Raw genomic sequence first — 24067 nt, forward strand, 5'->3', positions numbered from 1 at the left:
TGCCCGGGGTGGAGGCACCCTGCGTGCGAGTGCCAGAAAGACAGACCACGGTCCGGGACATTACGAAACGCTTTAAGATCCGTCAAAAATGAAATTAAACCCAATTTTTGCTACAGAAAAAAAAAACCCTTCCGTTCTTGGTTTCATGTAAGCTAACAACCGGTTCTTAAAAAGGTGTGATTGGTGATTATGCCTTAGTCCCAAGTAAAACAGGCTACGCGAAATCATAAATACGGGTAACAAGCCCTACTTGGCACAGCTTATACCCTCTGATCAATAGAGCGGATGTAAGAGCAAATAATTATGTCCATGATATGATCAATTTCTCTAAACAGTTTTTCCCAGTCCAAGTCCAGGTTTAATTAAATATATATGCATGTATATGGGAATACTAAAGTTCTTCAGATCAATAACAATAAAAAGGGGGGGGGGGTACTGCATCAGCTAATAACAAAACAAAAATAGTCACAAACAAAAACAAGCAGCATAACCTTTATTTGGTGTTACAATAGGTGTACAGTGCCCATGTTCGAGAGCAAAGACTTCTGGACACCGAATCTTACTGTTGTATATGATTAATCTGTAATACTATCTAAATCATTTCTCTACTCAGGCACAGTCATGTGCTTTTTTAAATACACATCGTCAACCCCGCAATCAGCCTGTCTAGTTAACACTAGAAATATTTTTCATGGCGATAACAGTTAGGTTCTCTTTACTACAATCAGAGGGCAAATCAAACAGAAAAAAAAAAATCTTACTTTAATATCTTTATCCTGACAGATTACATGTACTGTACATACCTGCTCCAAAACCAATGCACTTGGAAAGTTTCTAATTTATGCACGTCATCGTTCAAGTCAAAATGCTGTACAACCTCTAGTCTCCACACAAACAGCACGTTCCGAGTAAAAATGCACTCTCCTTTAAACCTTTTACTTTCCCTTTAAATTTGCTTTTGAAAAAAGGGATAAAGAAGCTGCAGTGCAGAACTATATTTATTTAGAACAAAACATTATATCCTACATAAAAAATAATTTTATCAAAACCAGATTTCAATCACAGTTGTGTACGATTTTCAGTGGAAATTGCACTTCGCAGAGATCTTGACAGTGTCCTTAACTGCGCTCCTTGTCTCCGACTCATTTTTCAGCAGGCACGGGCTCTTCTGGGTTTTTCTTCTGGCTCCCCTTGCGCGAGTGTTTGTATTTATCTACATAGGCTTTAACCAGATTTGCCACCTTGGCAGAATTCACTTCGCCGCTCTTACTATGGCATACCTATGATAGAAGGAAGAGGACGACATTTCTGGCTTTTCACGGATTTTGCCTTCTCACTCGAGGCCCATGGAGAGAGGGCCAGCTGATAAGTGGCTCACAAGGACCAGCGATGTCTAAGCTTTTCCTGAAAAACCAAAAACCGGAGCCAAGAGCCTCCCTCCTCCACATCTTTAGGACAGCGGAAGCTGGAATAGCAACAGCAGGAGGAAGAGGGAGAAGCAGTGTGGACTAATGGATACAGCACGGGCCGGGGACTCAGAAGGACCTGGGTTCTAATCCTGGCCCTGCCACTTCTCTACACTTCACTTCTGTCATTTATTTATTTATATTAATGTCCGTCTCTCCCTCCAGACTCTAAGTTCACTGTAGCCAGGGAGTGTGTCTGGCATATTGCGGCCTCCTTTCCTCTTCTCCCGCTCCCTTAAAGCGTCGCCCTGACCTGCTCCCTTTATTCATCCCCTCTCCCAGCTCCATGGCATTTATGTACATATATGTAATTTATTTATATTAATATCTGTCTCCCTCTCTACGACTGTAAGCACGAGGGCAGGGAACGTGTCTGCTTATTGTTGTATTGTACTCTCCCAAGCACTTCATACGGTGCTCTGCACACAGTAAGCACTCAATGCGACTGATTGACTTCACTTCCCCCGTGTCTCAATTTCCTCATATGCAAAATGGGGATTAAATCCTACTTCCTCCGAGACTGTGAGCCCTGCGTGGGGCAGGGACCGTGTCCATCCTGATTAGCTTGTATCTACATCAGCATTTAGTACGGTGCCTGGCACAGAGGAAGAGCACAGCAAATACCATTAAAAACAAAACAAAAGAAAGGTGGAAGCCATCGGGGGGGCAGGGTGTGGACATGAGCTTTCCCGGTTTTATGGAGGGCCTGTGATGGCGTGCCTCTCCTGCCAGGTTTTCCTCACTACCTGCTCTGTTCCTGGGCTCCCCACCAGGCCCCTTCCTCACGTCCCGCTCTCGGCCCCCTGCTCCAGCATCTCCTCCTGACCCGAGTTCCAATTCACCCTTTACAAAATCCTCCACCTCACCTACTTCTCTCTCCTTAATAGTAATAATAATAATGATGATGGCACTTATTAAGCGCTTACTATGTGCAAAGCACTGTTCTAAGCGCTGGGGAGGTTACAAGGTGATCGGGTTGTCCCACATGGGGCTCACGGTCTTAATTCTCATTTTACAGATGACGGAACTGAGGCCCAGAGAAGTGAAGTGACTTGCCCAAAGTCACCCAGCTGACAACTGGCATAGCTGGGATTTGAACCCATGACCTCGGACTCCAAATCCCGTGCTCTTCCCACTGAGCCACGCTGCGTCTGCTTCTCTCCTTGGCTTCCATCACCATCACACTCGTCTCCCCTCCTCCTGTAAGGCTCCCGGCTCTCCCTACTCTCTTCCCTCTTGGTTTTCCCCTTCAAACTTCTAGGCCTTGGCTTTCCCTCCCAGCTCCCTGTCCCTAATGAGAAACATGCCCCCTCAGAGGGACCTGGCAAGGACGCACAATCTCTCCCTCCTCCTCTGCTTTACATCTCATTGCCTACTGGGTAAATAATCAGGGCAGTACTCACTTTGGATATCTGGGCATTCCTCTATGAACTATTTCTCACCGCAGAGCTGGACCACGGATCTTATGTCTGAGGTAAATGGTTTTCCCTATCTACCACGATGGACGAACACCCCTCCCCATCCACCAGAGTACCGTCTTCTGCTTCCCTCCATTACCTCGTTCTGCTGCTTCTCTAGCTGGGTACCAGATTGGGCCATCCCTGGGGGCGGGAATGGGATGGAGAGAGAGAGAGAGAGATCCTCCAGAACCAGCCATTCAGCGGTCTGAGGCAGTCCAAGGAGAGCTCGGGGCGTCCCCCCGCCTCAGGAGCCCGCCCCGACAGCCCACCTCCTCGGGTGGGAACAGAACGATCATTTAAAGCTGGAGCCCCAGGATGTGGGAGCCCCTCTTCTGCGTAGAGAGGCACGTGGAAGGAAAGCGGCCCGGCCTTCAGACTCTCCATCGGAGTTGCTGGCTCACACCGGAGTCACAGCAGGAGAGCCACCCGCCCACCCCTAGGCCCGTCAGTGGTGTTGCTCGCTCATTCCCAATCTCCCAGGCTCCACGTCTCACCCGCAGAACTTCCCTCCCAAAGTTGGGGCGAGTGGGGCTGGCGAGCGGACTAACCCCGCGACCCGGCCAGCTCTGTCTCACGGCGCGTTCCCCTGCCCACTTACTTTATCAACTGCTTTCCGCACAATCTCTTTGTATTCCTCCTTGGTAATATCTTTATTTTGGTAAAACGGCTTAATGGCCAGTTTTACCTCCTGGGCGGCTTTTTCTTGAATCTGTAATTTCTGACAAAGAGAGAAAGGAAATGCCTAATTACCGATTATACACAAATGAGGCTTTCCAAAATAATCTTACCTCTAAATTACGCAATCGTAAAACAGCTAGCGAAAAAGCATCACAAACTTTGAACGTCGCCCTTTCCGACATTAACCCAATGTAAAAATGACATCCGCAGCTAAATTGGTGGCAAATGAACAGTCGCTCAACCGGCCCCGAAGTTGGGACTAAAGTTGCTCAGTTGTGCTGCACAACCCAGGGACCGCTAGAATTTCCCAAATCCCGTCTTTGGAAGTCGAAGGATCACGACCGCAATACGTTATCCTTCTACGCTTCCGAGGGAGCGGATAGATTTCAACAGTGCCCACGTTTTAGCAATGCAGAGTTATGGATATCGCTCTCAGCTTTGAACTTGCCTTGTCTGTCTTCGAGCTATCTGCGCTGGCTTCCACTGTAACACTTACTTTGCTTTCTGCCAATTTGACAGCAGCATTAGAGGCTTTGCTGTGACTCGCCGCAGACGCATTACCAGAACTTGGTCCCTGAACGCTTCCCACGGTTCCCACGGCGGCTGCTGGGGCAGGCAAGGCTGCTGCGCTCAAGTTGTTACCTACAGGAGCAGCACTAGGAAGACCCTGTGTTAGAGAGTTGCCGGGGGTTAATCAATCACAGTCTTCGGGGGACGTGCAACTTTCAATTCTCAGAAGTAGCAGCAACAAATTAAACGGGGCGGTAATAAACCCACAGAGTTGAGGATTCTTGCATTACTACGGGGGATAAAAAACATACGTTTCTTTCGTCAAGTCATTTAACGGTGGCAGGACTTGGGAAAACAATGGATTTTTCCAGAAACCTGGGCCCAGGAGGGCCCTCTGTCCTTGAGGACCACTCGCACCTGATCCTAAAGATGTTACATGCATTATCGTGTTCTAATGGCAATCGTAAAATGACAAAAAAAGAAAAAAAAAAAAGATAAGCTGAAAACCATGTCCTTCATGCAGGGATCGCTGTGAATATTAAGTCGTCGCTTCTAGGACTGACCACTCCCCCTATTTTAGCAACGGAAAAGTAAAAAGATGAAGTGGCTTGCAGCGGGTCGGTAGCAGAGAGAGAAAATAATCCGTTTCTCTGAAATCTTGCTCTCTCCACAGACTTTGCAGAAGCACTGTAAGGAGGAAACTTCTAGAAGTAGACACAATGCTGAGCTTCCTACTGCCAATTTTAGCGTCAACTACTTCCCAGGGCAGAGCCAAGCCAAGCACCACCACAGACAAACAGCCTGCAGGAAAACAACAAATGGAAATTCAATACCGTCCATGCAAAACTGAAACTTAGCGTAAACTATTCCTCAGACTACTGAAACTCTAATGTTTCTCCCCCTCGGTCTTGGCGATGGTACGTTTGTGGATATGAAGGACGGACAATAATGAATAATGGATAGCTTTACCTAGAGTTCGTCCGAACAAGACAACACAAGCTTCATCACGTTAATGCATCTCTAAGCTGCCCCCCCCGCCCCACAATGTGGAACCACCATCCTAGTAAAATGGAGGAGGGAAGGTGCCTTGCACTCCCACTGATTCCGTTTTCCTTCTCTGCACATCTTCTAAAAAAATCCAAACACACACCCTTCGCGGAGATTCACCGCTTGACATGCCAAAGCAAGCGGTCACTGTAGGTTTACCACTGGAATATTTTGGAGCCAAATTTTTTCCCCCGTTTTCGCTTCATTCGATTTGTTCTGAATCCTGACACGGAGGATTACACTACAGCTGATCGAATGTGGTCTGTTTCAGTTAAGTCAGGACGCTCTTTCATATCCGGGGTTTGTCCACGAAACTTTCTGATGGCTCTACTGACTGAAACCTCAGTGGCTGAAGACATACCTGCAATTGCTTTCCTTCTGGTTGTGAAGCAATGTAGTTGACTTGTTGGGATGGCGGGGGAGGGGGTGGTGGAGGTGGTAGTCCCTGAGACACACTGGTGGGAGCGGCTACCTGCATGAGAGGCACTCCTGTATGGAGATGCAAGGGTAGCTGAGGATGAATGTTAAATGGATTACGCTGGATGTTCATCAAAGGAGCATGAACACCCACTGGATATGGGAAGATATTCATAGGCTGGTGTTGGGCATTCATTTGCTGTTGCATTACATTCATTTGCTGCTGCATCATATTTATAGGTAGCTGAGAGCCATCACCTTGTTGATTTGTTTGGTCTTTGAGGTTAGGATCTAGCAAAAGAAAAAAGTACTTGTGACAAAGAGCATCCACACAAATTTTCTTCCCTACAGGCAATGAAAAGAACCACCTCGGTGACCTAGCAGATCAGACGGGATACGATTCTCGCCCGCCGGTCGATTTCTACCCCGATGTGCGCCGGGCCGACGTTGTTGGCCCAAACAGCGGAACACGCTCTTGGCAGGGAATTCCAGAAAAAAATCACTGCCAGCGCAACATCGAAACCGGTGAAAAGAGGTGGCATTCGAGTTCTGTCTTTTCACTGGAGTCGAGATCTGGGCTGGACCTAGGTCTCATCTCCATGCGCACGGTATGGAAATACTGCCACCCCTGAGGATTCACAAAAGACTCCCCCCCCCACCGCCCCCCCCCCCACAGCAAATACATCTCAGAATAAAATAATTCAACCTTCAGGTTCTAAAAAAATTGTTTCTTCAGGCTCACTGATCGGGAAACCTTTCCACACGTCCATTTCAATAAAAAGAACATAAATCGCCTTATACATCTATTCTGTTTATTTTATTTTGTTAGTATGTTTGGTTTTGTTATCTGTCTCCCCCTTTTAGACTGTGAGCCCACTGTTGGGCAGGGACTGTCTCTATATGCTACCAACTTGTACTTCCCAAGCGCTTAGTACAGTGCTCTGCAAACAGTAAGCGCTCAATAAATACGACTGATTGATTGATTGAAAGTTAAAAAAAAAACGTCTTCAGTTGACAGAAGTAGGACGAATGAATTGCACTAATATGCACTTCCCCAAATTAACTAAGATGGACTAATTTTCCCTCTAAGATCTCTGCAAGAGCAAACCAAACAGAATACCTTGCTCAGTGGTTTCTTCTTCTTGTCTCATCCATCCGGACTGTGGGCCCGAAGAATTCCTCCCTCTTCTAGAGTAATAATTCTGTACATCAGCCGGCAAAGTCTTTCTAACAGCCCAGCTGGAGGCAGACGACCAGCCGGATCGATCCGCGGGGGTGTCAAATGCGAACTCCGGTTCGCTCTTACGCCGGTAGGCCTGCTGTTCCACGAACCTCGACGACTCGTTCCCAGAACTGTTGGAATTCCCTGAGAGGGGCTTTCTGTTTTGCCACCGGTTCTCATTCTGCTCCACGAAGCCAAAGCCCCCTCGGAAAGAACCTCTCCCTCGGTGACCTCGGCCACGGAAGGGCATCCAACCCGAACCAAAGTTTTTATGCCAAGGATTCCCTGAATAGTCATGCCTGTTGTCGTCCCAGTAGGGATCTTTAAATCTGTCTGGATTTCGGCTCCTTGAATCGGGAGTGGCGTTGATTTTTTCCATGACCCAATCTGGACAGTCATTTCTACGCTTGTCCATCATGCCCTGGTCCTCGGGCTCTACGCTGACCTCATTTTTTTCCTTTTTCAGATTTTCGTTCTGCTTCTCCTGGTCACTCTTTCGGTACCTGTCATTTCCCCTGGGACTTCTCCAGCTGTCACTGCTCCATCTTTCCTTCCAGCGAGGAGAATAACCATCTCTGTCATTCCTACTGAAGGAGGAGCTTTTACTCTTCGTTCTGGATCGCGATGGTGACCTGGAGCGCGATCTAGACCGGGACCACCTCCTGGCCCTCCTCTCCCTATCTCGATCTCTCCTTTGCCCATCTCTTTCATTCTCTCGGTCTCTACTCCGAGACCTCGACTTTTCCCTTGGGGAAGAATCCTTTGTTCTCGACTGAGATCTTCTACTTTCTTTGGCCGTGTCCTTCTTGGGAGACGACGACTGAGACCTTCTGCTTTCCTTCACGGTAACCTTCTTTGGAGACTGAGGTGGCGAACTCCTCCTCTCTTTTGCGTTTTCCCTCTTGGGCGACTGAGACCTGGATCTCCTCCGGCCCCTGGGAGGATCCTTCTTGGGAGACTGTGAATGGGATCTCTGGCTTTCCTTTACAATTTCCCTCTTGGGAGAGGGAGACGGAGACTTCTTCCTCTCGGGAACGGTGTCTTTGTTGGGAGACCACGTTGTCGACGGAGAGTGGAATCGAGACCTCCGCGTTCGAGGTTTCTTCGCTTTCTCTTTTCCGTCTTCCGAGCTCTCCGCCTCCTGAGGGGTCGCTTCAGGTTTTCCACCGGTGGTAACGGAAAGTGGCGGGATTTTTTCAGAACTATCCTGCAGAGAATTTGGCTCCTCGTGGCTGGCTACAATGCTTAGAGGCTGCTCAATTTCTGATTCATTTTGATCACTGCAAAATGAGTCACACTCCATAGGGATCATTTCATTATTATCTTCATTAAATTGCTCATTGGACCGCTCATCCTCTGTACTGGGCAATTCCATACTTCTGACCTCTTCGGGAAGAGGACTACGGTTCTCTTCTAGAGATGGAGTAAACGCGTCTACCGGAAAGTCATCTTTCGGTAAATCCTCTTCAGGGTCTTGGTCGCTTTTAAAATCCTCCTGGCTTGGACCGTCGCTGGCTACTGCCCTTTCTATTTCTTCAGAGCAATCGCTTTCTGCAGATTCCGAAGGTCCAGGCAACTCCTCTTGTGAATTTTCGGTCGGCTGATCTAATGCCACGATGGAATCCTCGAGAGAGTCAGCCTCGGGGCTCTCTCTAAGTTTTTCTTCTTCCATAACTGGTGCTTCGTGCTCGACTGTGTCAATTCGGGCATGCTCTGCGGTTTGAGCGGCTTCTTCTGGAGAATCCGGATGATCAAGCTCTTCACTTGTGGCATTCCTTACCGGTGGAAGCTCTTCAGCCTCAAATCTGGCGCACTCGGGCAGATCGTCTTCAGGGCCATCTACGGCCTCATCTCCCTTCATCACCGATTCTACAGGCTCGGGCGTTTTAACTTGCGGATTTCCCACTGGTTCTTCGGCTTCTTCAGGAATGCTCGGAGAGGGGTCACTTTCCAAATCGATGCTTGCGCTTTCCTCAGGATTCTCGTTTTCGGCTTCCTCGGCCTCCTCCTCCTCCTCCACCGGTTCTGGCGACTGTAGGGGGCCGGATTCGGGATACGTTGTTTCCACCGCCTCCTGTTCTAGTCCACTGTTTCCTGTGCATTCCTCCCCGGCTCCAGGTTCCAGGCCGTTAGCGGACTCTTCCTCTGCATCTGTGAGGGGCTTGAGGCCGGAGTCGCTGCTTTCTACATCCACCTGCTGTTCCTTCTCTAACGCCGAGGCACCGTCAGACTCCGTGGTTCCTTCTTCGGCAGACTCGCTGGAAGAGGATTTTTCAGGGAGGGATGCAGAACTCCGCAGCCTCTTTCGCATTAGAGGCGCTCTTCTGGACCTTCGTTTAGGCTTCCGTTTGGGAACCTGCTTCGTCGGCTTTTCCGAGTCCGCGGAAGAGAAGAGGTTGATGGACGAGTTATTGCTGTCTGGGGCGTCGCCCCCAGAGTTACTGGACACGGGTGAACTCTGAGACTGGGTGACTGTTTCGGCTTTGGTGTTGCGTGTGGACCGTCGAGCAGGCGCGGCGGCTGGCTTTCTCCTCGTTCCTCTGCTGTTGGATGTGCCCGAAGCTTGCTTCTTCTCTTCGCCTCCATGGGTGTGTGCAAGGGTGTAGCCCTTGCAACACGACTCTGATAATAACGAAAAGTGTCATTATGAACATCAGTAAACGACAATGGGTTGAAATTTAGCCCAGTCTAGAGTCCTAAAATATTCCTACATTTGTTAAAATAGCTGCCTCTTTTCATTATCCTCTATACATGACGTCTATTTGTCCACGATAAACATGGTAAAGGGACTAAACTGGGGCACGCTGGGAAACAGCTAAAAAAGCACGACCTTCACTGGAAAAATCAAGGCTCGGAGACCTCTAGAGCTAAGAGGGACAATTATATTTACTGCTAAAACATATTCCCTGGTAATCCAATATTATTAAGAATTTGAAGGAAGGTGAAACTTGGGGATTTAAGCAGGAACCCTGTTATTAACAGTTGCTCATAGGTAGCCTATTACCAGAGCACACGTAACCCAATGTACCATGAGGGACATTTTAAAAGTGGTCTGACTTTGCAAAAGTTGTGTTCCACAAAAATATAAAACGAAACCGAGATAATAATAATAATGACATTTGTTAAGCGCTTAGAGATGAGAATAACCACTCAGGCAGTTGTGGTGCATGCCCTGTGGGAAAAGGACCATGCAAAAATCACCTGGAGTAAGGAGGTGCTATGTAAAGGGCTATGCTTCGGCATCCAGTTTTAGCATGACTGCCTGCAAAATCTCTTCTATACGAGAGAATGGACGGCAGTCACTCCCATCTGCCACTCATAATAATAATAATTATACCAATAATGGTGCTAATACCAATAATAATAGTAATAATAATAGAATTTCTTAAGCGCTTACCATGTGCCAGGCACTGTACTAAGCGCTGGGATAGATACAAGATGATTGGGTTGGGCACAGCCCTTGTCACACACGGGGCTCACAGTCTTAATCCCCATTTTAGTTGAGGAAACTGAGGCCCAGAGAAGTGAAGTGACTTGCCCAAGGTCACACAGCAGACAAGTGGCAGAGTCGGATTATAACCCAGGTCCCCGGACTCACAGGCCTGTGCTCTTTCCACTAGTCCACACTGCTTCTCATCTTGTGGAAGTAAAGAAATATGCCTTGGGCAGGTGTTTCCCTTCACCCCTGACAAGGGGGTGCCACATTCAAAGCCTAGAACCAACTCCACTCCACCAGAGTTACAGGACCATATGACACGGATGCTTTAAATCATGACCGGCAGACCTGGCCTTAATATATAAGAGCATCGCTGTTGACATCAAAGTGTTTTTGAACGGGATACAGAACTGACCCAAAACAAAATGTTCAAATTTTTTCCCCCCCAAATAGGAATCTATTTGCTCTATAAAGCTATTACTCTAAGAATCTATTAATCCTTCCCATCATATCATGAAGCGAGCTACCTTAGGCAATGTGGCCATAAATGCTTTCCCCTCAATACCAAAGGCCAGAGCTAGCCATACTCAGTGGCTCAGAACCAGGAGGCAGGCAACAAGTGGAATGTATCTAGAGTAAAGTGAAAGTTGAAAGATGAAGGTGACATTTAGATATGAACTCTATTGTACTCTTCCAAGTACCTAAGTATGGTTGTTCTGCACTTAGTAAGCACTGAATAAATACTATTGGTTGCCTGGTACTTGAATAAGTACGCTCTGGGGTGGTCTATTGTAGATCGCCAAACCAAGAAGAGATGGTGCAGGCGATTTTGGTTCAGAGTTTGTGACGGGAAGCTAACTACTCAGATATCCACTGGAAAAGCAATTCAGTACGCTACCGAGGACACGGGAATTTTTTGGCACGCTTTTGGAACAATTTTCTAATACAGAAAATGGAAACAAGAGGATTGGACTTAGGACATATAAAATGCCATCAATGTCTATCCAAGCAAGTATTCTTTCTCTGCCAGTGGCATCGGAACGCTTAGGGGAACAGTGACTGTTGCCCGGCTTGACATGAACCCTAACGGTTACAGGCGTACCTCAATTCAACCAGGTTAGGTCCCTTGAAAATGTAGTTCTGTTATGAATGCCTGTATTATATAACGGTACATTTTCCAATAGATACTTCTTATAAATTAGAATCTGTTACAGAACTAAAGCTGACAGGGCAGCCTAGCACTACAGGTAAGCTCCTGTTTAACATCTCACGTGCTCTGATGATATAAAAATTGTGGTATTTGTTAAGTGCTTACTACGTGCAAAGCACCAGAATACATACAAGATAATCAGGTTGGACACAGTCCCCGTCCCTCAGGGGGCTCACTGTCTATTTTGGAGGAAGAACAGGTGTTGAATCCCCATTTTACCAATGAAGAAACCGAGGTACGGCAGTTACCCGATTTGCCCAATGTCACCGAGCAGGCAAGGGGCAGAGCTCGGATTAGAACCCAGGTCCTTTGACTCCCAGGTTTATGCTCTTTTCCATTAGAGCACATTGCTACTAAGTATGCAATTAGAAGCTCAACAGATACCATTACTACTACAGCTGAGTGTCGTGTAAATCTCCTCCCATTTTCTGGCATAGAGATCCCAAGCATACAGATCATATTCCAAGTTCAATGATATTGTGGGGGCGGTTTTGTCGCCCAGGGAACATCTACACATTAATTATTTTACCTAACAGCCCTGATTTTTCCACTTATCCAGAAAATACGCTCTGGAAACCCACTGCGGATCTTTCATCCTGCAATTTTCAGTCCGAACAACTCCCTGAGGCAATGCATCCCATAAAATTTCAAAATGGGAAGAATTAGTCAAAAATTTAAAAGGTGACTGGAAGCTCTGACAGGAGCAATGGTGAGACGATCATATCCAGAGGGAAAAAAGAAAAGATAAATCAGCAAAAGATAGAGTAAATTACCCTTAAGAAAGTACATTTCAACAGGCTTAGGGCATTAGTTGTAAGGATTCAATAGAAGTCAGCAGAGCCTGTTTGGCAGTTGTTTGGCAAATTCTGGATCAAATAATGCCAAAGCATAGAAAGGGCAAGAATGGTAACAAAATACCAAAAAATGGAAAAGCCAGATCACTATAAGGAAATAAAAACGGATAACAGATGACTATAAAAAGGTGGCAGCTTTTGGAGGTTTTTCCCCCAACTATGTATTTACAAATCAACAGCATAGCACAACATGTCTCACTTGGGATGGAAAACTGAAAAACCAAAATGGCATGTTCTTTCTTTCCAGGAATTTTTTTTTTATATCCTGAATGTGTACATTCAGTAGGGCCAAATTGGTTATTATACTTGAGAATTTCTGAAGGAAAAGAAAAATCCTTGAGGCTTGGAAAAGAACAGACGGTGTGGACACTTGGGGAAAAAAATAAATCAATTATTTCAGACCAGTCAGCTTACAACTGACTTTATTCACCCCCAGTTTTGGGAAGTGGCTCTTCATACACAGGATGAAATTCAAAAGGTAACAGCGTTAACGGTGTGTGTAGGGACAAACCCAAAACTAGCTTAAAGGGGTAGGGAAAGAACCATTTTCCCGTTAACCTTTGCACTGATTTAAATATTGTACCCAGTTTTGATCATTTGAACCACTCTCCTCTCGACCTCTCCGAGGTGCCTACATTCTTTGCATAGTGATGAAAAACAGGCCCTAAAAGCAAAAGTTAAGAGGCTTTAGGTTATTCACCTTTGACAATAGCAGCAATAGTAGTAGGAATAGTATTTATTAAGCGCTTACTGTCCTCAGAGAGCGCCAGGTGAGAATTAGACACGGTCCTTATGGGATATGGGTGACAGCTGCCCGTCTTCACATTATAATAAAGCGTTTCTACACCGAGAAAGGTGGCCTAGGTGATCGTGGAGAAGTTCCTTACACAGATTGACTAAAATGATTATGACACATAGCTCTCAAAAGAGAAATGCTAAACAGGGGCATGATTAGAGTTTACAAAATTATAAGGGAGTCCTCAAGGGTAAAAATACAGGCTTCCTACTTACCGCTCATAATACCTGGAACCAGAAGAAGGAAGCAGGGAGGGGGGCGGTGAGGGTTGGGGATAAGAACCCAAAGAAGCTTGACTTTCAAAAACAAGCTTTCATTTAGCATGTGGGAGCCATTTGGAATCTATTCCCCAAGGTACTGCGCAGGTGGGAAGTATCAAGGGGCAAATTGGAATACTTGTTTGGCAGGAATTTCACATGGACCTTGGGACTAATGAAAATATTTTTACAATAATTAACAATACGGAAATGAATAAGAGAGTGGAAAGGTTCACGATTGGATTTCCTTTCAAAAACCCACAGAGAAAAGTTTTACCGAAATGTTCCAAAGATGCTATATTCGTCGAAAAAATTGCTCCTGGCAACACAGTGGAAGCAAGAGGAAGAATCTCAGCCTCGGCGTTGGAGGGCATAACACCAGCTCTGAAAAATCAAAGGCAAAGAACATTCACAATAATGAACTGATACATTTCAAAGACCTAACCTGGAAAAAAAAAATGTACTGACTAAAAGTCTGCAAATTAAGATGTTTGTTTAAAAAACGTGAGTAATTAGGATATAAATGTTTATTAATGAATGAGCAGCCCTAGATTTTCAGTCAAGCAAACTAGTTAATAATGGGTCCCCTTAAGACATGGCTTTTTGACACGGGTAACAGTAAATAGATTCTCGAGGCAATTTTGCCCAGATATAGTAGTTTAGAAAGCTGAGTTCCCTCATTCCTGGCTCACTGTTGCAAATTCTCCATACTCCTTTCCACATGCTCCTTTGGCAGTGCCTACCACTTGGCTCTGGCCCATTATCTCATAACTCATGTCTCCTGACAAAAGCTTCTCCACAAGACCGGTCTCTCTGCTCTTTCCACTCAACTAGTATTTAGTTCCTCCGTGTTCAGGAGGAAAGTCTTTTTTTTCCTTGTGGGTGTGTTGCGTGTGAATGTGTAACCGCACTCTTTTTTAAACATATAGAAGCAGCATACACATGGAACAAGATTCACAGGATAAATTAACAATGTACTTGGATTTATTTTTACTTTGATGGCTTCGTACCTAAATCGCACTTTATTGTTCCAAGAATGTGCTACTTTGCAATGCATGACCATGGCCCTTGGGGCAGCTGTAGGCACCTGCCAATGCGGCCTTTTGAGAACTTAAAGGTCAGGCATGTAATGGGACATCACCACATTGGGGGCCCTGAAATTTACACTATCTTTAGCATTAAAGGAAAAGTATATGGATCATATTAAACAATCTACCTTCGCAGCAGAGTAGCAACAATGGCTCCCTTCAAGTGGACTCAGAAGTGCAGTTTAACAGAACATTTCCAAAAGTAGTTTAAGCTTTATTTCTGGCTCGGGTAAAATATGAGCAGTTTGCCCTCCATGGTAAAACAATAGGGTCGCACAATATCCATCAGAAAACTCTGTACCAGCTACCCTAGGTTTGGATTTTCAGTCAAGCACACTAGTTAATAAGGGGCCTCTTAAGAAATGGCTTATAATAATAATAATGGCATTTATTAAGCACTTCCTATGTGCAAAGCACTGTTCTAAGCGCTGGGGAGGTTACAAGGTGATCAGGTTGTCCCACGGGGTGCTCACAGTCTTAATCCCCATTTTACAGATGAGGTAACTGAGGCCCAGAGAAGTGAAGTGACTTGCCCAAAGTCACACAGCTGACAACTGGCGGAGCCGGGGTTAGAAACCATCACCTCTGACTCCAAAGCTCGTGCTCTTTCCTCTGAGCCAATAACAGTAAACAGATTCTCGAGGCAATTTTTCAAGGATATAACAGTTATAGTATATATAGTATGGATTCAAACTCACTTCCAAACTGTGAGTTTTCTCTCTCACTGCACATTCATTAGGTCTTAACTGACTGCTTAATAACTCACTTCTGTCTATTATGTCTGGAGACAAATGGTGTTTTTCTCTTCCCCAGCTGGGGACAAGCCACTAACGCTGTAATAGACTCCTTCGAGCAAGCTCTCTCAGTCCTGAAGCCTTAAGCATAGGACTGAAACTTGTCCATGGTTCATTCATTCAAACGTATTTATTGAGCACTTACTGTGTGCTGAGTTCTGTACTATGTGCTTGGGAAAGTACAATAAACAGACCTATTCCCTGCCCACAACAAGTTTACAGTCTAGAAGGGGAGACAAATATTAATAGAAATAAGTAAATGACAGATATGTACATAAGTGCTGTGGGGCTGGGAGGGGGGATGAACAGAGGAAACAAGTTAGGGTGATGCAGAAAGCAGTGGGAAAAGAGGAAAGGGGGGATTTGAGCCTCTACAGGCAACTGCAAAATCATCATCATCACGTTGCTCCAGAAGACCCTGAACTATTACAGGATTTTGAGAAATATACTTCCATAGCATAAGGCTGGGCCTTCACCAGAGAAGAAAAGGTAACTGGGGTAGTTTCCGACTGCTACTTATTTTGGGCAAAATTCCACACATCTGAACACTCCTTCAGGCAAGCTTCAGCACATTTGGGATCACAGCCCCATAATCTTACATTTCACCACACTTGTTCATTTACTGCATCAGCCTACATTGTCTTTACCTTGTAAGTCCAGGTAACGTATCAGAGGACCATGACAATTCCAACTCTTGTCTCTTCTGCCTAATCATTGCACTGATTTCATTGATTTCTGTAAATTCTTTGCTAAAAATAAAAAAAAGGAATTTCACATACTTCTTAAGTGAATACCTTAAAAAACTTTTAAAAAATTCCTGTCTTACGAACTAAGCACACAGATTTGGATTTTTCAGTGCTGTCAACTTACAGAAGAAAAAAGAATGATCAATTTTGGGGCCACGGAGGCATTTAAAAATAAAGAAAGCCATTTAAGGGTGGCTGATTGGCCCAGAATTACATAAACCTAACTGCTAGTATGAATTATACTATAGTGGTCACTTTTCACTTTCAGCTTCCAAGAGGGCCCAGTAAAGGAAAGTGGGAATATTTCCACAATGGAAGGGACAGAGCAGCTGAGGAGAAGTGGTGGGGCACAACACATTAAAATCTATACAAAGTCATCCCCTCTCAGGATTCACGGATATAGGAGGGCTCCCACAAAAATCAGACATTACTGCCCGTAACGGTAATAGATGTCCTCCTTGAAACTTACTGTGGTTAAGCATAAAGACAAAAAATGGAAAATAGAATTTCAACAAATCCCTCGGAACCCTACAAGTCGGAAAATTTGTTTCACTGAAATTGGTTCAACCTATTTTAAGAATAAGCTTCAAAGCAAGCTTTAAACAATCTTTATAACGAAAAGTCAGTTACTGTGGCTTGAGCTACAGGGACTTACATTTTCTTTTGAGACTGGAATACTGAACCTCAATATTGCATGAATTCCTGTTAGTTATATGTAATTTCTGTCTTCAGTTCCTGCTAACTTTTAATAAACTACAAAAACCAAGAACTGATGAAAATGTGCCTTTATTTTCAAAGTACTTGAAAATTTCCATAAGGAAATCCAGCCACATTTCATCTCAGTAATGTCTTGATGATTAAAAAAAAAAAAATCAATTGATAGACTAGACTTTTTCTACATTACTAAGAAAGGATTCTGAGCCCTGAACAGGAGGGACTACTGCATCCAACCAAGAATGTCAATTTATAGAATTTGTGCTTTATAAGTAACTTTGCGGCAAGTTTAATTCTAAGTGAAACTTTGATCTAGCAACGCCATAAAATTTAGGAAAACGTTGACCATAGAGAGCAACCCCAAAGTTTTCATCAAACAGGGTACATAAAGCTAGGGTGTTAATTTCATAAGCACTTCTTCTGGGTCTTTTTGAAACAGAAAAGGAAGTTAATGGGTCTTTCGCTCTCATCTTCTAAGAACAGGTATGGCTCAATTTACAAAACTTTAATGTTGCAGCTCAGAAGAAACCCTTGCGCCTGGAGGGAAGGGAAGCTTTGTGTTACTATCACTCTTGCCCCATTTCTAGTAGCCTAGTATATAATTTACCCATTTTTTTCTTTCCCACTCTGAGGGGCACTTTCTTCCCGACAGAATGATCATTCATATCCAAGGCAGGCAGGCATTATAGGAGTATAATCAAAACTTTGCTACTTTCCTTCCCTCTCCCACTTCCACTTGCAGCACTGTCTATATATTTTGTCTCACCAAAACATTTTGGTGTATACTATTCCTCCACAGCTCTCCAGCCTGTTAAAGAATTAGGATAAAGAAGAGTTTTGACAAATACTAACCAGTTATTTCTATAGGTACAAAAGGATTCCCCAGTGTGACTATTAGAAGAAAATATACTGGAAACATAATTTCTGAAGCAGTGATTTGAGCAGTTCCGTCTTCTAGGCTAGAAAAACGAGAAGTCAAAATTAAAATGGAGCCAATTGAAAGTCACTTACAATCTACAAAAAGCTGAATTGCAAAGGCAAGGCTGCCTTCACCTTACAAACACAGACGATACTCGGCATCACAGTAATTTCTCCTTGAAGACACTGGAGACGGAAAAACCTTATGAAACACAGTAGGACTGTTAGTAAATGAGCATAAATTGAGAAGCAGCATGGCCTAGTGGATAGAGCACAGGCTCTAGTTCTAGTCCCAGCTCTGCCACTTGTCCTCTGAGTGACCTTGGGCAAGTCACTTCACTGGGCCTCAGTTACCTCATCTGTAAAATGGGGATTAAGACTGGCAGCCCCATATGGGACAGGGACTGTGTACAACCCAATTAGCTTGTATCTACCCCAGCTCTTAGTACAGTGCTGGTCACATAGCAACTCTTAACAAATACCTTAAAAAAAAAAAGTATAAGCACCAAAATGTGAGTGTAAAATGACTCTATGTCTTTTCAGTTCAATTTGCTTGGTTTCCAGAGTTACCCCTCCCCCACTGCCAAAGTACAAGGGCAACTCATATATATATAGATAGATAGATCTATCTATTATATATATATATATATCTGCATCTGGTGAATTATGAACTTGTCCCAGTTCCTGCAAACTGCCTATGAATCCACATTTGCTCTCATGCATCTGAGGGATTACCAAGTTCTTTGGGAAGATACAGTTTCAGCAAAATATTTGTTTTAATTGTCAAACAAACCTTATTTATTTTTACTCCTGCACTTTTCTTTTTTTCTATTTTTTGATCTGAAGGATTCTCTGGATGAAAAAGAAATGACAGTTAGCGTTTCCAAAACTTCAGAAATAAAGCTAACCAAAAAAAAGTATTGGCAATGTTTTAAATAGACTAGAATGCAGAGATCACGGTCTTTGGAAAAAGAACAGTTAGCTTTTAACCTGGAACTCAAAACGGCTGGAGAAAAATACATGGATAACAATCTGAAAGAAAATCATTATCACAATTTAATACTAGGATAGAAAGTGTGAAACACACAGGGTGAGAACCTCTAGAAAGTCAAGCGAATGTTTAACCATTGTACCTCTCAAGGTCAAGAAGTGTCCCCATGGTCCTAAACTAAAGAGGTGCTAAACTACCTACATTTTTTAGACTGTGAGCCCACTGTTGGGTAGGGACTGTCTCTATAATGTTGCCAATTTGTACTTCCCAAGCGCTTAGTACAGTGCTCTGCACATAGTAAGCGCTCAATAAATACGATTGATGATTGATGATGATTTTTTTTTCCTTACAGTGGCTTCCACCCATTTTTGGTTTGATGGCTTCTCGTGATATTTTCCACGATCAGTACAGCAAGTAAAGCAACTTCTAAGGGGGGAAATCCTTAAGGTCCTGCATGAAAACACCCTGCTTAGCAGGAAGCAAGTTAAACACCTAATTGGCAGAGTAGGCAGAATGGTCCAGCACATAACACACCTGTTGCTGGGGGTTTTTTTTTCCAGATGTTAACTAAAAAGGGGTACTCACCATCAGCAGGAGTTGACCAGGGGCGGTTTCTTGACGGCCCAGCCGATGAGCTGGGGAGGGGAGCTGCGGGCAATACCAGCCCTTGGCTCCCATTAGTGACTAATTAATCACCGCCGGCTGGTACTCACTTCAGGTCAGTACCCCCCCTTTATAATTAACAGAAGGAAACGAAGGAGTGCTGTTAAAAACAGAACTCTGTTGTTACAGCACTGTTTGCAGTTGCACTGCTTATGACAACACAACCTGTCCCATCCTACTCTGGTTGGCACATGGGTTCCTCTCTCTCAAGAATACCAAGCTGATTTCCAACAGAGAATTTATACAGGACAACCAGGCCACCTTTCCTTCTTGGTGAAAGACAGGCGATCTCTGACGGATCTTGGGTAGCCAACAGTATCACCACTGCTGCTCCAGGACATCGTCCCCCTCCGGGAAGGTGGGAGGGTCCCTCATAAATGACAGACTTTTAGACTGTGAGCCCACTGTTGGGTAGGGACTGTCTCTATATGTTGCCAACCTGTACTTCCCAAGCGCTTAGTACAGTGCTCTGCACACAGTAAATGCTCAACAAATACAACTGATTGATTGACTGACAGCCCTTTCACTCAGGGCAGGTTCCCCTTCTAAAAAGGATATGTGCTTGGGAGAGTGGCTGGAAGTCAACAGCCACAACAATTCTTCTCCCCACCAGCTCCCTCGAAGCAATCCACAGGGACTTTGTCCAACTGAAATGGGCCTTGCCTGACAAGGAAGTTTTATTCTTGTGATGACATTTTGCTATCAACTGTTATCCTTTCAGATTGAGCTCTGTCTCATCTGGCTCTCCAGCCTTAGCCAAAAAAAACTGCTGCATGCCAGGCTGATGTCTCCTGACTGCTTTTAAGGATTTCATAAAATAAAACTTACTAAGCTGCATATTCCTGTATTTCTTCAGCTGAACCCACTTTCATTCATTTCCTTGAGCTCACCAAACAGCAACTGCCTGCTCAGTCACTCCTTAAATAGGTCCTGACCAACAGAGAGATGGCCAAGCAAGGGTGTAATCAGTGTTGGCAGACCAGCTGTCTTCTATGATTAAGGTAATTTATCTTTAATGCTCAGCACATCACGTACTGAATGCCGACGAACTGTTCTACAAGCTGGATGTGATGTTTAACAAATCTACATCTCACGGTCACTCAAAAAATGAAAGATTAGCTTATTTCTGGAGGTTTCATTCAATTGTACTTATTGAGAGCTTACTGTGTACAAAGCACTGTACTGAGTGCTTAGCTTGTTGCCACAATTATCTAATGGACCACCAAAAGGCAAACTGGCTTTCTTCACTCGATTTGCGATTCTTTGCCAAGCAGCACCGTAGTGGGAAATGTGCTGCCATACAGTATAATCTGTTCCTAATTTTTTGCTCTAATTACAGGTGAAACCCTATAATCAAAGACTCCTCTCAGACAGATCAGCCGAGGTATCAAATCCTGGCTTATCGTCGCTTCACAAAATTCAACTGAGCTGGTATGTCTTCTTCCCAGGTGCTTCTAGAGTGGTCTGCAGCGAGGACTCCGGCCAGTCCCCGCGGGTCTGCCTTACGCTGTTGTTTGCTAAATTATAGAGTTTCTGCCAAGTGTCAACTTCTTTTTATACATGTATCAAATGGCAATCACCCCTGATTCCTTGAAGGAGATATTAAAGTAACCGTGGGGAGGGGGCAAAAGTTGAACTACCGCTCCCTTGTCTGAAAGGGGTTGATAAAAGCCTGGGAGAGCCAACAGAGCCACCTGGACAAGAGAAGGAAAGTTGAAGTGTACTCGGAAAGGCAACTCCTCCAATGTGCCCGGAAATATAAGGCTGAATGTCATTATCACTTTCAACCAGGGCACTTGTACTTTTTCAAAATATTTTACCAAGTTGTTATATGTGACCTAACGGAAAGAGCACAGGCCTGGGAACCAGAGCAACTGGGTTCTGATCCTGGCTTCGCCACTTGCCTGCTGGGTGACCTTGGGACAAGCGCTTAACTTCTCTGAGCCTGTTTCCTTATCTGCAAAAACAGGGAGTCGATACCTGTTCTCTCTCCTACTCAGACTATGAGCCCCACGTGGAACAGGGATTGCGCTTGATCTCATTATCTTGTATCTACCTGGGGCTTAGGACAGTGCTTAGCACATAGTAAGCACTTAAATGCCACAGTTATTATTATTTTGTGCTCTAAGATGCCACTGATAATAAAATTCACCTCCAGCTTCATATGTGACTGATAAAACTACACTCAAACAGCAAAGAGCAAGCAAGGGAAGTCACCTGTCTTTAGGCTAATTTTTTTCTTCCCCATCCCTATCCTTCCATTGCCTTGGCCCAGGACAAAGGGTGCTGGATGCGTATTAGTATTATTATTGCATTTGTTCAGCGCTTACTATGTGTCGAACCAGTCTAAGCCCTAGTTAGTCAGGAGGGATTAGTATGGTTCCCACTCCCTTAGCCTTCTAGCTCGTGTGGACTAAACTGTGGAGTTGTCTTTGGGTTCACGCTGGGCTTGTAATTTCTCATCAGGCAAAGGAATCTATAATTGAGGGGTCTGAACTCATTATTATTATTTACACTCCGTCATCTCCGACTAACTACTCCCTACTGGACCCTTGCTGTTTTTGCTAGTGTTTTTATACCGTGGAATAAATTCCCTCATGAAACAATGGTGCATGAACAGAACAACGCCCGCTGCCCAGAGATGTTGTTTCACCGCTACAGCCGACACCCAACTGCCCAGTGAAGTTTTCCAGTGGCTGGTTCCAGTGACACTGTTGTCTCACTCAACAACGGCATGGGAAGCAGCATGGCGCAGTGGTTAGAGCATGAACCTGGGGGTCAGAAAGTCATGAGTTCTAATTCTGACTCTACTGCGTGACCTTAGGCAAGTCACTTCACTTCTCTATGCCTCAGTTACCTCAACTGTAAAATAGGGACTAAGACTGTGAGTCCTACGTGGAACAGGAAGTGTTTCCAACCAGACTTGCTTGAATCTACCCCAGCGCTTAGTACAGTGCCTGGCACTTGGGAAGCGCACAATACCATAATTATTACTATTGTTATATAAATCAGTTGAGGACACAATAGGGTCTGCTGCTGCTGGGAAGGCACCCGAGCTGTCTCACTCTACAAAAGTGCACAAACCAACTGATTGTCTAGCAGGGCTGCTACTGAGGAACTACACCTCTGCTCCAAGTCATCGCCTCCTAATCTTGGGCACATGGTTCCAGGGGAACTGGACAGGAGAGTGCAATTAGCTCACCACTATGTAATCATCTGTGTTATTTACTGAACGCTGTACTAGGCGCTTGGGAGAGAACGCCACCTCAGACTTGGTAAGACTCCCACAATGGGTTTACAATCTACAGAAAAATAAAGTACCCTGCCCTACCGATGATGGGCTGCTTCACAATCTGAGGAGTTACTGGAGCAGCCTAAGAGAGATCTAAAACTATCCCTTTATCTAGGATTTCTAAATTGCTCATTCATTCATTCAATAGTATTTATTGGGCGCTTACTGTGTGCAGAGCGTGTATCTTTCCCCTTACACCCACATCTCCTCCTCCTAACTTTCTCACCTTAGTCGATAATGCTACCATCCTCCCCATCTCAGAAGCACGTAACCTCGGGGTCCAATCAATCGATCAGTGGCATTTTAGACTGGGAGCCCACTGTTGGGTGGGGACTGTCTCTGTATGTTGCCAATTTGTACTTCCCAAGCGCTTAGTACAGTGCTCTGCACATAGTAAGCGCTCAATAAATACGATTGATGATGATGATGATGATTTATTCGGCACTTGGGTGGAAGGGTGCAACACGGCAGAATTGGCAGAAACTTTCCCTGCTCAGAAGGATCTTCCGGTCTAGTGTGGTCCCCAACTTCCCACTCCTGCCAATCCTTCCAGTTTCTCCTGCACGACACCTCCCAATTGTGCCCCTTCCTCTGGCTGTTGAATCAACCTCCTTGACGGCGTCTCAGCTTCCAGCCTCTCCCCTCTCCGATCCATACTACATGCCGTTGCACGGATCCTCTTCTCGAACTGCCTCTCACTTCCCACATCTCTCCGCGGAATCTGACGACGGCCGTCGGTGTCTCTCTGCATCCAATGCTTCACGATCGGCTTCAAGGCTCTCCATCCACTCGCCCCACCTTATTGATCTCTCTTCACCCGCTTTTCCCCAACTCCCCTTCTCGGTTCCTACCGAGCCTGCCTTCTGGCTGTTCGTGGCGTAGTGGAAGGGGCACGGACTTGGGAGTCAGAGGTCGTGAGTTCTGATCCTGCCCCTGCCGCTTGTCTGCTGTGTGGCTTTGGGCAAGTCACTTGACTTCTCTGCGCCTCAGTTACCTCATCTGTAAAATGGGGATTAAGACTGTGAGCCCCATGTGGGACAACCTGATTACCTTGTATCTTCCCCGGCGCTTAGAACAGTGCTCGGCACATAGTAAGCGCTCAACAAATGCCATTATTATTATTATTCCTAACTCTTGCCTCTCCCACCTCCATCACATCCCTCCTGCTGTTCCTCCTGTTTGGAACTACCTTCCTCCCAAAATCCAAGACAACAGCCTACAAGTCTCACATGATTAATTGCCTAACATACGCTTTATAAACCCATCAGCCGACTTTAGCATTTATGAATTTGAATATACACAGCCTCTGCACTCACATATACATGTTTAATAAATTATTAATTTTTAACATTCTAGCTTTAAACAGTTTTGAGGTTGCCTCCCCATTAATAATAATAATAATAATAATGGCATTTATTAAGCGCTATGTGCAAAGCACTGTTCTAAGCACTGTTAAGGGAGTGTACACTCCTGTCGGTAGTAAATGTGTAACTTCTTTACTCTGTATT

General features: G+C 44.9%; 1 protein-coding gene across 4 annotated transcripts in view; it reads right to left on the reverse strand.

Moving 5' to 3' along the window:
* Positions 1-476: 476 nt before the first annotated feature.
* SCAF11 (SR-related CTD associated factor 11) overlaps positions 477-24067 on the reverse strand; it is a 90040-nt gene continuing 66449 nt past the window's right edge. For 3 of the 4 annotated variants that reach the window (XM_038759340.1, XM_038759348.1, XM_038759355.1), the window contains exons 7-15: positions 18407-18465; positions 17548-17654; positions 15883-15984; positions 13631-13737; positions 6699-9422; positions 5523-5869; positions 4053-4271; positions 3525-3644; positions 477-1280 (exon numbers count right to left, since the gene is read on the reverse strand). In XM_038759340.1, the coding sequence (XP_038615268.1) occupies positions 1143-1280; positions 3525-3644; positions 4053-4271; positions 5523-5869; positions 6699-9422; positions 13631-13737; positions 15883-15984; positions 17548-17654; positions 18407-18465 (3923 nt within the window). In that variant the 3' untranslated portion in view covers positions 477-1142. The remainder of the gene's footprint in view (positions 1281-3524; positions 3645-4052; positions 4272-5522; positions 5870-6698; positions 9423-13630; positions 13738-15882; positions 15985-17547; positions 17655-18406; positions 18466-24067) is intronic. The other variant, XM_038759364.1, reaches the window with a different exon arrangement.

The sequence above is a fragment of the Tachyglossus aculeatus genome, chromosome 2 (assembly GCF_015852505.1).
Source record: "Tachyglossus aculeatus isolate mTacAcu1 chromosome 2, mTacAcu1.pri, whole genome shotgun sequence".
Lineage (NCBI taxonomy): Eukaryota > Metazoa > Chordata > Mammalia > Monotremata > Tachyglossidae > Tachyglossus > Tachyglossus aculeatus.